We start from the raw sequence: 13,258 nt of genomic DNA on the forward strand, positions 1-13,258 counted from the left end.
CCCTAGTCAACAAATGAACCCCACCCACTACCCAGGTCATTACAACACAAAAAAACAACGGACACACAGCCAGCACCTGAGCCACACAGGATGATACGAAATAGCCGACCAATCTACAAACATCAACTCCATCTACCAATCAGGATGCAACTACACAGCCAATCAACCCACTTCCAGCAACAAAGCCAGCACTCCACACACACACCACCAAAATTTATAGAAAGAACACAGCTCCAACCACGCATTACTCGCACAAGCACAAAGCCAAAAACACCAGCCTGAAGATGGCGAGTGGGATCTTGCCGAAACATTGTCAGGATACTCTCAATCTTACACCAGAAAAGACCCGAATACGCCAAGACCTGCATGCATGCATACATACATACATACATACATACATACATACATACATACATACACACATACACACATACGTACATACATACACACATACATACACTCATACACACACACACACACTTTGGTTTGTATGATGTGCAAAACATTAGAGATTTTATCACCAATGTCAGATAAAAAAGGATCAGAAGCCAAGTCTAGAATGCATTTTTTAAACTTATCTTTGTAAAGCTCTCCCTTGTATTTAGATCAGCTTGATCATGATCACTTGATCAACTAATGAAGAAGAAGCAACCTAAAACTAAGGAGAAATGTCCTAACAATGAGAACATTTACCAGTGGAAAAGCTTGCCTTAAGAAGTGGTGGATGCTCCATCACTAGAGACTTTTAAGAAGAAACTGGATAGCAACTTGTCTGGAACAGTATAGAGCAGTGGTTCCCAAAGTGGGCGGTACCGCCTCCTGGGGGCGGTGAGATGGCTTAGGGGGGGCGGTAAGAGGCAAGGGGGGCGGCAGAGGGCAGTAAGAGGCAAGGGGGGCGGCAAAGGAGTGCTGGAGGTGGCCTCCTCTAGCGAGCCATTCAGAACCAGTTCGCTCACTCACACCTGCCCATCCAGAAGCTGTTCGATCGCTCGCTCCCCCCGCCCATCTGCACTATGCTAGCCCTGCCCACTCACTGATTGGCTGGCTCGCCAATCACCCCGCCCGCCTCTAAGAGCCCTATCTAATCCCAGTTATCTTTTTTTTCTGCTTGGCTTTCTATAGATAGGGCTCTTAGAGGTGGGCGAGGACAGGGAGGGAATAAGCGTGAAGGGTGGGGGAGAGCAGCAGAAGGGGTGTGGGCTCCGCATCCCCCCCCCACCGGAGCCTTCCCAGAGGAGGTGGGGCTGGGGAATGTGGGGCGGGGGGGCGCTGTCTCGGGTGGGACTAGATGACCTCTGGGGGTACCAACCGGCCCTTCTGACTCTGGAGACCAGAAGCAAGCAAACGCACACAGACACACACACAGAGCAAAAGTGCCTGGTTTTGAATATAACCCTCCCTAGTGCTTGGGGAAAAAATAAGAGGAACATTTGGATATACATTTTGAATTAAATTGGGAAGAAAATTGCTAAAATCACTTTTAGCTGTGTTCTGCATTAAGGATTCATGCAGTAGCATTTCTTGTTGAATTAGCAGAGTAATATTTACAACAGCCAGCTAAGATAGTTTTATCTGTCTTATAATGTGTTTGGGTAGAGGATTTAGGCATAAGTGCAATTTTTGCCTGTGATTATATAATAAATTCACAGCTTATACATTTGAATTAGATGTTTTTCAATTCATGTTTAACCTATACTTGATATACTTGTGTTCAATACATAAGGTGTTAATTATGTCAGTGGAAGAGATAGGAAACTCCATTAGTGATATATATGTCAATGGTTTGATTTGTATTAAAATGTTTAGTTTAAAGAAGTTATAAGGAATCACAAATATGAGTGTGGAAAATGTAATGTAGTTATGGATGACCCTTTGCATGAGTTGTATTGGGAAAATAATAATAATAATTATTATTATTGTTGTTATTATTATTATTATTATTATTATTATTATTATTATTATTATTATTATTATTATTATTATTATTATTATTATTATTATTATTATTATTCCCCAAAGAGGTAAAAGGCTACATTTTGCTGGAGTTATTCTTTGCTTCCAAACTGTTGAGGAAGGGGATTGGACTCCATTGTCTATATTTCCCTTTCCATCCCCATGGTTCTTTAGTGAAAATTATAACCCAAGAACATATAGATCTGTTAAAATGTTCCCATTCTCACTTTCCATATTGGGAATCCCTAGGTACCATGCAATAATCTCATCAAATAATTCAAGCAAATGTTGGTGACATTGAGCTGAAGCCAAAGTTCAAGAAATCGTACCAATAGTTTTGGTTACAGAAAGAAATTTCTGATCGCTATTCTGCACTATGGACAGTGGTTAAGAAGCTCCTTGTTGCATTTCCAACATCATATTTGGTGGAACGTGGCTTCAGTGTGGTCACTATTAAATGTCGGCAGGAACTCAGGCGGAGGCGTGAGGAGAATTTAACTGCTTTATTAACAGGCACAACGTTAGCAGAATACAGGAGGACAAAAAAACCCCGGGCTGTTTCTGTCTGACCGCTTTTATATCGAGCTGTCAGACAGGACAGCCAATCCGAACACGGGGATTGCCCGCGCCAGCCAGGTCGCGTCTGATTGGATAAGACGCGACCTGGCTGTTGCCGGCAGAATACAAGAGAGTGCCTGACGTCATGCCAGGACTCTACACCCCTTCCCCCCCAGCGACAGCGCATGTGCGTAGGTCGCACATGCGTAGTCGCGAAGATAAGCTGGGCGGTGCCGGACCCGCCCAGAACGCCTCAGTGTTGCGGGCGTCGTCGACGGGGAAGGAGGTGCCCGTGGTAGCTCCTCCTGCAAGGGAGTGGAGCTCCGGGCGCCATCTTTGAGGCCTACATCCTCGGGTGGAGACTCAATCAAAGGTAGGCAGGGCCGAGGGGGCGCGGTCGACGATGGGCTTGCGACGGGGCTAAGCGGAACACTCATTAGGTAGGATTGGCCTGATTTAGGGAAGGCCAAAAGTGCGGTCAGACCCGGTGGGACCCCCCCATTGGGGTGGGCGTTCCCTGTTGCGGACGGCCGGGAGGCGGCGTCCCAAGGAACAATATTCGGGGAAAACTGAGGTTCGCCTAATGGCCATGGTGGAAGGGCACCAAAAGGCAACGGTGGTAGGGCACCGTGAGACAACTCTGCTGCTGATGGGGCAGGTGGAGTGATGTCGGCGGTCGACTTCGCAGGGCTGTCGTTGGACCCGGACGACTGGCGGCGCCTCAGTTGATCCAGGTGACGCCGCCATTCGGTCCCATCAGGTAACTGGACCCTGTAGGAACAGGGACCAGTTATGAAGGTGATGGTGGCAGGCACCCACCTGGCATCCCCCGAGAACGCCTGCGCCCAAACCGAGTCCCCCACCAAGAAACTACAGGGAGGGGGGCCCAGGTTGCCAGGCTGTTCCTTGGAATAGAGCGGGTGCAGCCTATCCAAGGTGGTCCGCAGGCGCCGGCCCATCAGCAGCTCGGCTGGAGACCTTCCGGACAGGGGACAAGGAGTGGCATGCTGTACCAGTAGGTAAGCAGCCACCCTTGAAGGCCAGTCGCTTCCTTCCATCCTGCCCAACGCCTCCTTGGCAGAGCGGACGGCCCGTTCCGCCCTGCCATTGCTAGCGGGATGGTAAGGAGCGACCGGGGCATGGCGGATGCCCTGCGAGGCCAGGAAGACCTGGAACGTGGTGGAGGCGAACTGCGGGCCGTTGTCTGAGACAATGACGTCCAGCAATCCGTGGGTGGCGAAAAGCCTAGTCAAAGCTCTGACTGTAGCCTCTGCTGTGGTGGACCTCATGAGGATGAGCTCCACCCAGCGAGAGTAAGCGTCCACCACGACCAGGAACACCTGGCCCCGGAATGGGCCCGCGAAGTCCAAATGCAGGCGGGACCAAGGTCCCCGGGGCAGTTCCCATTCCCTGGGCGCGGCTGCCGGAGGCGCCGGCCGGGAATGCTGGCAGGGAGAGCAGCCGGCCACCCAGGAGGCGATCTCGTCGTCCATCCGGGGCCACCAGACATAGCTGCGAGCAAGGGCTTTCATTCGCACTATGCCTGGATGGCCCTCGTGGAGGCGAGCCAGCACCTGGTGGCGAAGGCTGGGTGGAATCACCACCCTGTCACCCCACAGGAGGCACCCACTGTGAAGTGACAGCTCCAGCTGCCGGGCCTTGAAAGGACGGAGGTCTTCGGACACCGGCCCTTCTGGCCAGCCCCGCAGGACCCACTGAATGACCTGGGACAGGGTGGGGTCTGCCCTGGACTGGGCGGCCACTTCCCCAGAGGAGAGTGGCAACGCCCCGTCGGCTATGGACAAAACCGACAGGCAGGGCACTGTCGGGGGGTCTGTCACTGGGAGCGGGCAGCGGCTGAGGGCGTCAGCATGCCCTATGTGCTTCCCAGGCCGATACTGAAGGGAGTAGCTGTAAGCAGCTAAGAATTCTGTCCACTGCGTCATGCGTGGGGACAGGATGGGGGGGTCGGCTTGTCACCGGCCAGAAGCCCAAGGAGAGGCTTGTGGTCAGTGAACAAGGTAAAGTGCCGCCCATACACGTAGTCGTGGAACCTTTTGATCCCAGACACTGCAGCCAGAGCCTCCTTGTCAATCTGGCTGTAATTGCGTTCCGCAGAAGTCAGTGTCCGGGAATAAAAGGCAATGGGGGCCTCCGAACCATTGGGTAGGAGATGGCTTAGGACCGCCCCCAAACCCACGGGGGAGGCGTCACAGGCTAGAGTCAGAGGCAGTCTGTCACTATACTGAACTAGAACTGCCTCTGACGTCAGTAGCTCTTTGACAGCCGCGAACGCATGCGCCTCGCGGCTGCCCCAGCGCCAGGCTGCCGATCGGTCGAGCAACCGATGCAGCGGCTCGGCTAGTGACGCCTTGTGAGGGAGAAAAGGCGCGTAAAAGTTTAGCAAGCCAAGGAACGCCTGCAGCTCCGTCTTGGAGGCAGGCGTGGGGGCGTTCCGAATGGCTGCTACTTTAGAAGGGGTGGGGTGAATTCCCTGGGCGTCAATAGTGAAGCCCAGGAAGTCCACCCTAGGCACAGCAAACGAGCATTTGCTGCGCTTCAATTTTAAACCCGCGCCCCTGAAACGATCGAGGACCTTCCGAAGTACCTCGATGAGGCCTGATCGGCTGCTCGCAGCGATCAGGACGTCATCGAAATACGGCACCACGCCTGGCAGCCCATGGAGCAGGCGCTCCATGAGGCTCTGGAAGATCCCCGGGGCAACGGACACGCCGAATTGTAAGCGGCGGCAACGGAAGGCTCCACGGTGGGTGACGATGGTTTGCGCGGCCGCCGCCTCGTCGTCCACCGGGAGCTGCTGGTAGGCCTGCGCCATATCCAGTTTCGCAAAGATGCAGCCCTGTCCTAAAGAGTGGAGCAGGTGCTGCACTACCGGAACTGGATAGGGGTTCGCCTGGAGAGCAAGGTTGATGGTCGCCTTAAAATCCGCGCAGAGGCGTATGGAGCCGTCCGCTTTGACAGGGATCACTAGTGGTGTCTCCCATCTAGAGTAGTCGACCGGCTCCAATACCCCCTGCGCGATGAGCTTATCCAGCTCAGCATCCACCTTGGCTCTCAAGGCGAAAGGCACCCTACGGGCCTTCAGCCTAATCGGGGCAACCTGGGGGTCGAGGTTTAGGGAGATGGGGGTGCCCTTGTATTGCCCAAGCTGTCCGTCGAAAACGTCAGCATATTGAGCCAGGACGTCAGCCACGTCAGGAGGCGTGGCCACTACCTGCCGAACCCCATGGACAGAGAGACCCAAGGCAGGGAACCAATCGAGGCCCAATAGGGCTGGCAAGGGTTTTTCAACAATTAGTAAGGGCAGGCATCCAGAAAAGTCCCCGTATTCCACCCGCACCAGGTAGCAACCCAGGGTATTAATTAAAGTCCCCTGGTAGTCCCGTAAGGCTGAGTCCGGGGAAGAGAGCTGCGATTTGGAGACGCCTGGGCAGAGGCGAGAGAACTCTGCCCAGGAGAGGAGAGACCGGGAAGAGCCCGAGTCTACTTCCATTGTGCAGGGAGAGCCCTCGATCAGGAGCGATGCTTTGATGCGTTCAGCACCTGCTGCGAGGGTGGCCGACTCTGCAGGGTTGGGTTGTCGCTCGGAGCCAACAGCGAAACACCCCTCTCGCTGTTTTCGCTGCTGTTGGCTCTGCCGTCCTGCTGGCTTTGCTACGCCGGCCGCTGGTGCTGGAGCGATGTCGTCTTGCTGGGACAGCGGCAGGGGAGCCCGGCAGACGTGGGCTAGATGGCCCTTCTTCAGGCAACGGCGGCAAACAGCAGACTTGAAGGGGCAAGCTGAGCGATCATGCTTGCCGCCGCAACCCAAACAGGCAACGGAACCTTCACGGGCTCGTGGAGGCGCTTGCCGCCTGGCTGGCTGGCTGATGCGGGCCACCATGCCGTCTTCCTCGTAGCTGTCAGGCAGCGGGACCAGCTCGTCCACTAGGCAGGTGCGACCAGCGGGGCTAGGTGGCGGCGGCATTTGGAACATTTCTGCCATCGATGCATCGGACAGCTCCGCGGCTCTGGCTTGCTCGATGGCTCCCTGAAAGGTGATGTCTGCCTGGGATAGCAGGCGGCGCCGGAGGCGCAAGTCCTTCACTCCGCACACGAACTGCTCAGTCAGTGCCGAGTCAATATTCGAAAACTCGCACTGCATAGCAGATGTGCGGAGTGATTGGAGGAACTGGCTGATGGATTCCTCCTGTGTCTGGACACATCTCCGGAACGCGTAGCGCCTCGCGATCCATGAAGGTGTCGGGGCAAAGTGGTGCCGCAGTTTGCCGGTCAGGGTTGCCCAGTCGAGCGTGTGCACCGGTCGTGGAGCTGCCAGGGCTCGGGCAGCGCCAAACATTAATGGGCCGCAGCAGCTTAGGAAGAATCCACACTTTTCTTCCTCAGGAATGTTCCTCTTGCCATTAGCTATGAGGAAGCATTCGAAGCGCTCGAGGAACGCTTCCCACGATTCTCCGGCGCTCCCGAATGGCGCGAATGGAGGCAGGGATGCCATCACTTCGCCTCAGGGTGTCACGGAGAGGTAGCGAGAGGAGAAAAAAAAATTCAGCCCTGCTGGTTCGGCCGACAAGGAACGTGGTGGGTCAGCGGCGGCTGGATCCCACCTTCGTCGCCAGTATTAAATGTCGGCAGGAACTCAGGCGGAGGCGTGAGGAGAATTTAACTGCTTTATTAACAGGCACAACGTTAGCAGAATACAGGAGGACAAAAAAACCCCGGGCTGTTTCTGTCTGACCGCTTTTATATCGAGCTGTCAGACAGGACAGCCAATCCGAACACGGGGATTGCCCGCGCCAGCCAGGTCGCGTCTGATTGGATAAGACGCGACCTGGCTGTTGCCGGCAGAATACAAGAGAGTGCCTGACGTCATGCCAGGACTCTACAGTCACCCAACTTCCCTCCAAGCAAAGAGATTGACTCCAGATTACTGAATGTGGTGATTTAAGACTCCTGCTAAGTGACTTAAAACCAGACATTGGGAAACTGGTATCACTTTATCAAGCCCATCCATCACATTAAGAATTTACTGAACAGTGAAGTAGTTACTAAATTTTAATAAGTTTACTATGTTACTAGTTACTAAGGTTCTTGATAAATGACTATCAGACTTTGAAAACCTGGTATCACTGGATCATGTTCAACAATTTTGTTGAATTAACTAACTACAAAGGTTTTTAAATTGGATTTTGAATAAATGTGCAATTAACTGTTAGTTTTGAATTTTACTGTTACTATCTTTATTCCTTCATGCAAACCGCCCGGTCACATGACTCCCCCCAGCCACGCCCATCAAGCCACGCCCACAGAACCGGTCGTAAAAAAATTTGAATTCCACCACTGGGTGGGGGGCACTGAGGATCAGTTTGTAGCACCAAGGGGGCGGTGGACTGAAAAAGTTTGGGAACCACTAATATAGAGTCTCTTACTTGATCAGGGGGTTGGACTAGAAGACCTCCAAGATCCTTTCTAACTCGATTATTCTGTTATGTTCTCACTTCTGTTTGTCCTTACAACAGGAGTTGGTATTAGTAACAAAACATGCTTTACTGGATTAATTTAAGATCTATTAGAAATAAATGATTGTGCTGAAATTAGGCAGGCATTAACCCTGGTCAATAGGCTGAAACAATTTTCCTACAGAAATTGGTCTGAATTATACCTTAGGGGAAACCATTAACTGGCAGAGAAAACACCATTCAGCAAAGAAAGTGTTACTATCAAGAGATAAAAAAGCAATTAAGGAAGGAAAACTTTAATATTCAAGGGAGAAAGCGAAAAGAGAAGCACTTTCCACTCACAACTCATTCAAGGGAATTTATTAGCAGCAAATCCAAAGCAGCGATGGGTCCTTACACTTCGCCATTAAGAACAAATTACTTTAACAAGCGTCCACCGTCCTCCTATCGCTTGTGCACCTTTTTTGACCCGCAAAGTATCTTAATCCAGGCCCCGAGTTTATGACAACCACAAGCTTAAAAGGGACTTTTAAAGGATTTGAAGGTAAACTAAACTGATGAAGTCTCAACCCACTAAGGGAAAGCAAAGCAATTTGGCCATGGCCCACAAGTGTTAACCTTTGCAAGCCGCAGCCGGTACTAAAAACCATAATTTAGCCAGACCACGTTTATAATCTGAAAACGAAACTGCCATGTTGTAAAAAAAGAAAAACTTTTATAATTCCCTTTCCTCTCTCCGTTTTCCCGGATTGCGTGTTACACTGTTTTGAGTTCCCCACAGAGGGGAGAGGGGCATGCTTGTGTCTGGGTCGCCACCCTCTGGGCATATTGTTTTCTGTGGGATCGACCAACAACAGAGAGAAAGAGACGTGTAGGAGAGTATCCTCAAAGCAAGCGGATAAACATAAAGCAATAAGATGGCTCCAAACTCCCCATGGAGCTGAAATTCAAGGCGATTGAGGACAGGGAAGGGATCGGGAATTCCGCCGGAACAAGAGTATAGCACAGTGGTCACCAATGTGGGTCCCAGGCCCCACAGGGGGGGGGGGAATTCAATTTTTAATGGGGGCAATTTGAACCTTGTTTAAACCAAGTTAATGGCCTTTTAGGCTTCCTCTACATGAGTACACTTATTGAGTAAAGTAAGAATTATATGTCACAGGGCGGGCATCAGGATTTTAGACATGCTTAGGTGGGACATGCCCCCCCCCCCAAAAAAAAGGTTGGGAACCACTGGATAGCAGGAGAGCAATAGCATTTAGACTTCTATACCGCTTCACGGTGCTTTACAGTCCTCTCTAAGCGGTTTACAGAGTGAGCATCTTGCCCCCAACAGTCGAGGAAGAGTTGGCTGCCGCCAAGCAGCAACAGGCCGTGTTGGAGCAAAAGGAACTCAGGTTGCATTGAAGGCTCGCACTTTATATTCAGAAAAGGGGCCGCTTTCTTTCTTTTCCCTTTCATCCTAAAAGACAAACGTCAATACTTCCACCACCCCCTCTCGCCTTCCCTTCTCAGTCCCGCAGAAACCTGACTCAAAGGGCGGGCGGGACTCCCGCACCCACCTGGTGTGCCCTTCCAGACCGGTATTCTCCGCCCCGCGGCTATTCCTCTTCCTTCTCCCCCGCCCCACCCGCCGCTGGTAACCAGCCCTGTTTTCATTACTCCCCGCCAGCAGGGAAGGGGTTGGGTTAAGCCGCCACCAAGAGTCCAGGCGCTCCAAGCGGACTCCCTTATTTCCCTTCCGGAGAGGTGAGCGGAAAGGGTTGCTGCCGTCGACCCGGAGTTCAGGACGCGAAAGTTCAGGACGTGGGGGGCTGCACCATGGCTGGATACCTCGGCCTATGGATACTCTCGGTGAGTTTGGAAGCCCACCTGTTGCTCCCGACGGTCAACTCGCTCCGGCACTTGGGAAGGGGAGATACCTCAGATACCCGCCGAGGAAAGAAAAGAGGCGATAGGGAGACCCTGAGTTTGGAAAAGGAACCGCAGGAACCAGTGCGCTCTCCGCTGCGGGCGAATCGTAGGCTGAATGGGGGCGCCGGTCCGAACAGCCGCTCCTCTTTCAGTCGAGCAGCCGCGCCACGCCCTGCGAACCCAACGCCTGAACCTCAGGAGGTTCACTCGAGATGCTAATCGCGCTTATCGCAGTATGCAAAGAGGAATTTTTTTTTAATGCCTTTCGGGGGAAAGAAACTCGCGCGAAGGTCCGGAGGTGTTTGGTATTGCGAGGAACTTGTTGAGGCTGCCATTTTATGTATACATAATGCGCTTTCTTGGAAGCAGCTGGCCTTCAATCTGGACTGGCTTGCTCAGTGGTTGGATTTGCAGGGAGAAATCTGGAAAGTTGTGCTTATAGGTTCAAGTTCTGCTTACATTTTAATAGTTTTGCCTTAGAAGATCAATTTGGATTCTAATAAGAAGGCAGGTATAATTCAGGAAGTTTTGGTGCTCTGTTTCTCAACCTCAACACCTTTTAAGATATGTGGATTTTAATCCCAGAATTCCCCAGCTACCACATTGGTTGGAGAATTCTGGGAATTGAAGTCCACACAATTTAAAGATTCTGAGATTGAGAAACACTGCTCCAGAGAATGGTTGTTCCTTGCTCTGGGGATGACGAGAGAGATTGGCCACCAGACTTCCAGCCCTCGAATCGCCTGCTAGAACTTCCCCTTCTACAAAGGCAGTGCCCTCTAGATGACTGGGGAAGAGAATTCCCAGGATCTTTTGTGACATGGTTGTTGGAGTAATATTTCAAATACACCCAGTAATCCTAGGCTGATTTGTGATTATAGTAATCTCTTGCTTGGTCCTATGGGATGTGGTCATGTACAAGCAAATAATCAATGGGGGCGGGTTAGAAAAACCATGCAAAATATGTCAAAGTAATAGTGGAAAGGGTGGTAGATAGAATGTGACAATTGGCATGAAATTGTATTTATAAATAAGGTGAGATCATCCTGATAGGAATGATACACACACACACACACACATATTGAAAGTAGAATTAACTCTAGCCTTCTTCTTTATAGGGGACAGCTGTTTTTGCTTCCTCTTGGCAGTATTTGAAAGTTTCTATCCACCCTGGTCTGGCAGGGCTGCTATTGCGATTAAGAAACTTCTGCATGGGATGGCAGCCAATGGAACATGTTAAAGTGATAATTTTTGTAGAATTGCCAGACAGTTGTAAAGATAATTGGTGACAAAACTTTACGTGATAATAAGGTGCAGACAGGTTCATTACCTGTTATTTCTCATTGTGGTAACATCTCCATTCCCAGGGAAAGAGACATAATACTTCATTTATATTGACAAGTAGAATTTTTCCAATCTTTCAAACAGCAGGCATTTTCAAAGAAATATTATCCTTCCTTCAGCATTGTTTTGATCAACCTTCCCCCCCCCCCCCGTGCCATTCAGATTTTGGACTTCAGCTTCTAAAACCTTGGCCTTCATGCCCAGCATATCTGTCCCAGAAAGATCAGTGTTTCTCAACCTTGGTAACTATTTTTTTTAAGTGTCCATGGCATTAAAAGTTAAGAAAGAGAAAAATTTGTGGCAAGTCACCAATTTTTGTTTCCCCCCTCCTTTTTTTCTCTGTGACACTGCCTGTCCTTTTCTTCTAACTAATAATTACTTTTTTTTTCCTTTTAAAAAAGTTGGGGCTGATCAAGGAAAGCTATTGTGGGCTTATTAGAGAAATTTTATTATCAGTCATTTTCGTTTCCTTCTATTTTTATGCCGTCATGAAGATCTGCAATAAAAAAATTATGAAACTCGCCACAATGAAAAAATAATCATTCTATGTTAAATTCTATTGCAGAAGTTTAATTTCCAAAATGTAAAAGTTGCTGAGTTAAAAGCTAATACTTTATATTTAAATAGAAAGATCAAAATTTGACCAAAGGAAAATGTCTTATTGCTTCAGACTCTGAACAGAGTTAAGTAGATTTTCAGTTAGCTCACCGAGAGCATCCAATCTACTGAGATTTCATTGTGAATATTTGCATATACCTTGACTCGTAGTTATGATGGTTTTTTTTTTCATTGTTGTGTTTTTAACTGTTGTAAGATCCCCAAAGTCACAATGATGAATTGGGCAGCCGTATAACTTGAATAAATGTATGGAATTGTATTGTGTGTGAGCAAAACAAGCAAATGTAATGCATGTTACAAATAAAATTAAGAGAATTGTTTTCAGAGAATCCCAAAACAAAGGAACAACAAAAGATTTAGGAAAAGGCAGTTGTATACCTCCATTATAAGGAAACTTGAATAAATACATAGAACTATATTGTTTGTGACCAAAACAAGCAAATTTAATGCAGAAGTTACAAATAAAATTAAGAGAATTGTTTTCAGAGAATCCCAAAACAAAAGGAACAACAAAAGATTTAGAAAAAGATAGTTGAATAACTCCTTTATGAGGAAACTCACTTTATTAAGAAAAAAGTCTGAGAAGTACCTCACAGTAGATTGCCTAATTTTGAATTCTCCAAGACAGTCTAAAATATTTTTAGCATGTTAGTAGAGCCATACCAAAAATAATGGGCTATATTATAATCCAATACAGTGAATGGAACAGATCAAGGAAGTTAATAATTTATTTAAATTGCACACCACCCAACTCTGAATAACTCTGTGAGGAATATATAAAAGCCATGTACAACATGGAGAAAGATGGCTTCTTATCATTACTACAGCTCCTTCTCACGGTATTAGAATTTTCACTCTTTCCATGAAACTGACTGGTAGTAAATTCAGGAGAGACAGAAAGGAATGCTTCTCTACACAACATAGACGTTTTGGAATGTGCTACTATGGGGTATGGTGTCAACTTTTCCCTTAAAAGGAATTTAAAGTGAATCAGTTGAATTAATGGAGAATCAGCTTTATCAGGGATATTGGTCATGGCAGCTAAATAAAATGTGTTAAAGAGCAATGTTTCTCAAGATTATTTGAGGGGCAACAAAAGCATTAGTGGACTAACACAAAGCATCTGACTAGCCACCTTCATAAAATAGTTATTAGACCAGATGGATGCTAAGTTTCGGAAGGTCTTCGAAAGTCCTGAAATGCAACTGACTTGAGTCCTATTCAGATATTTTCAGTCTAACTTCCGCATTAAGGAGTGAAGAGGTAGAGTGATCATCCCATATTGGTTTCCTTGTTCGTTTTAATTTGGAGTAATATCTGAAATGGGAAACCAGTTGTGAAGGTATTATGCATAATGTTGAAATCCAGACTCAGCATTACACAGGGAGCCTTCT

At 48.8% G+C, this 13,258-nt stretch overlaps 1 protein-coding gene and 1 long non-coding RNA gene across 7 annotated transcripts in view; one reads left to right on the plus strand and one right to left on the minus strand.

Annotated features, from left to right (window-relative positions):
* The window catches only part of LOC309391446, a 95,270-nt gene extending 85,079 nt beyond the window's left edge, over positions 1-10,191 (minus strand). For 5 of the 6 annotated variants that reach the window (XR_014175277.1, XR_014175279.1, XR_014175280.1 and 2 more), the window contains exon 1: positions 9,551-9,648. This is a non-coding gene — a long non-coding RNA (uncharacterized lncRNA). Of the gene's footprint in view, positions 1-9,550; positions 9,649-9,860 lie in introns of those variants that run through there. The other variant, XR_014175278.1, reaches the window with a different exon arrangement.
* Positions 9,672-13,258, plus strand: part of DSG2 (desmoglein 2) — a 30,714-nt gene continuing 27,127 nt past the window's right edge. The window contains exon 1 of the mRNA XM_081951926.1: positions 9,672-9,842. Coding sequence (XP_081808052.1) covers positions 9,810-9,842 — 33 coding nt within the window. The 5' untranslated portion in view covers positions 9,672-9,809. The remainder of the gene's footprint in view (positions 9,843-13,258) is intronic.

The sequence above is a fragment of the Natrix helvetica genome (assembly GCF_964273705.1).
Source record: "Natrix helvetica genome assembly, chromosome: 4".
NCBI lineage: Eukaryota > Metazoa > Chordata > Lepidosauria > Squamata > Natricidae > Natrix > Natrix helvetica.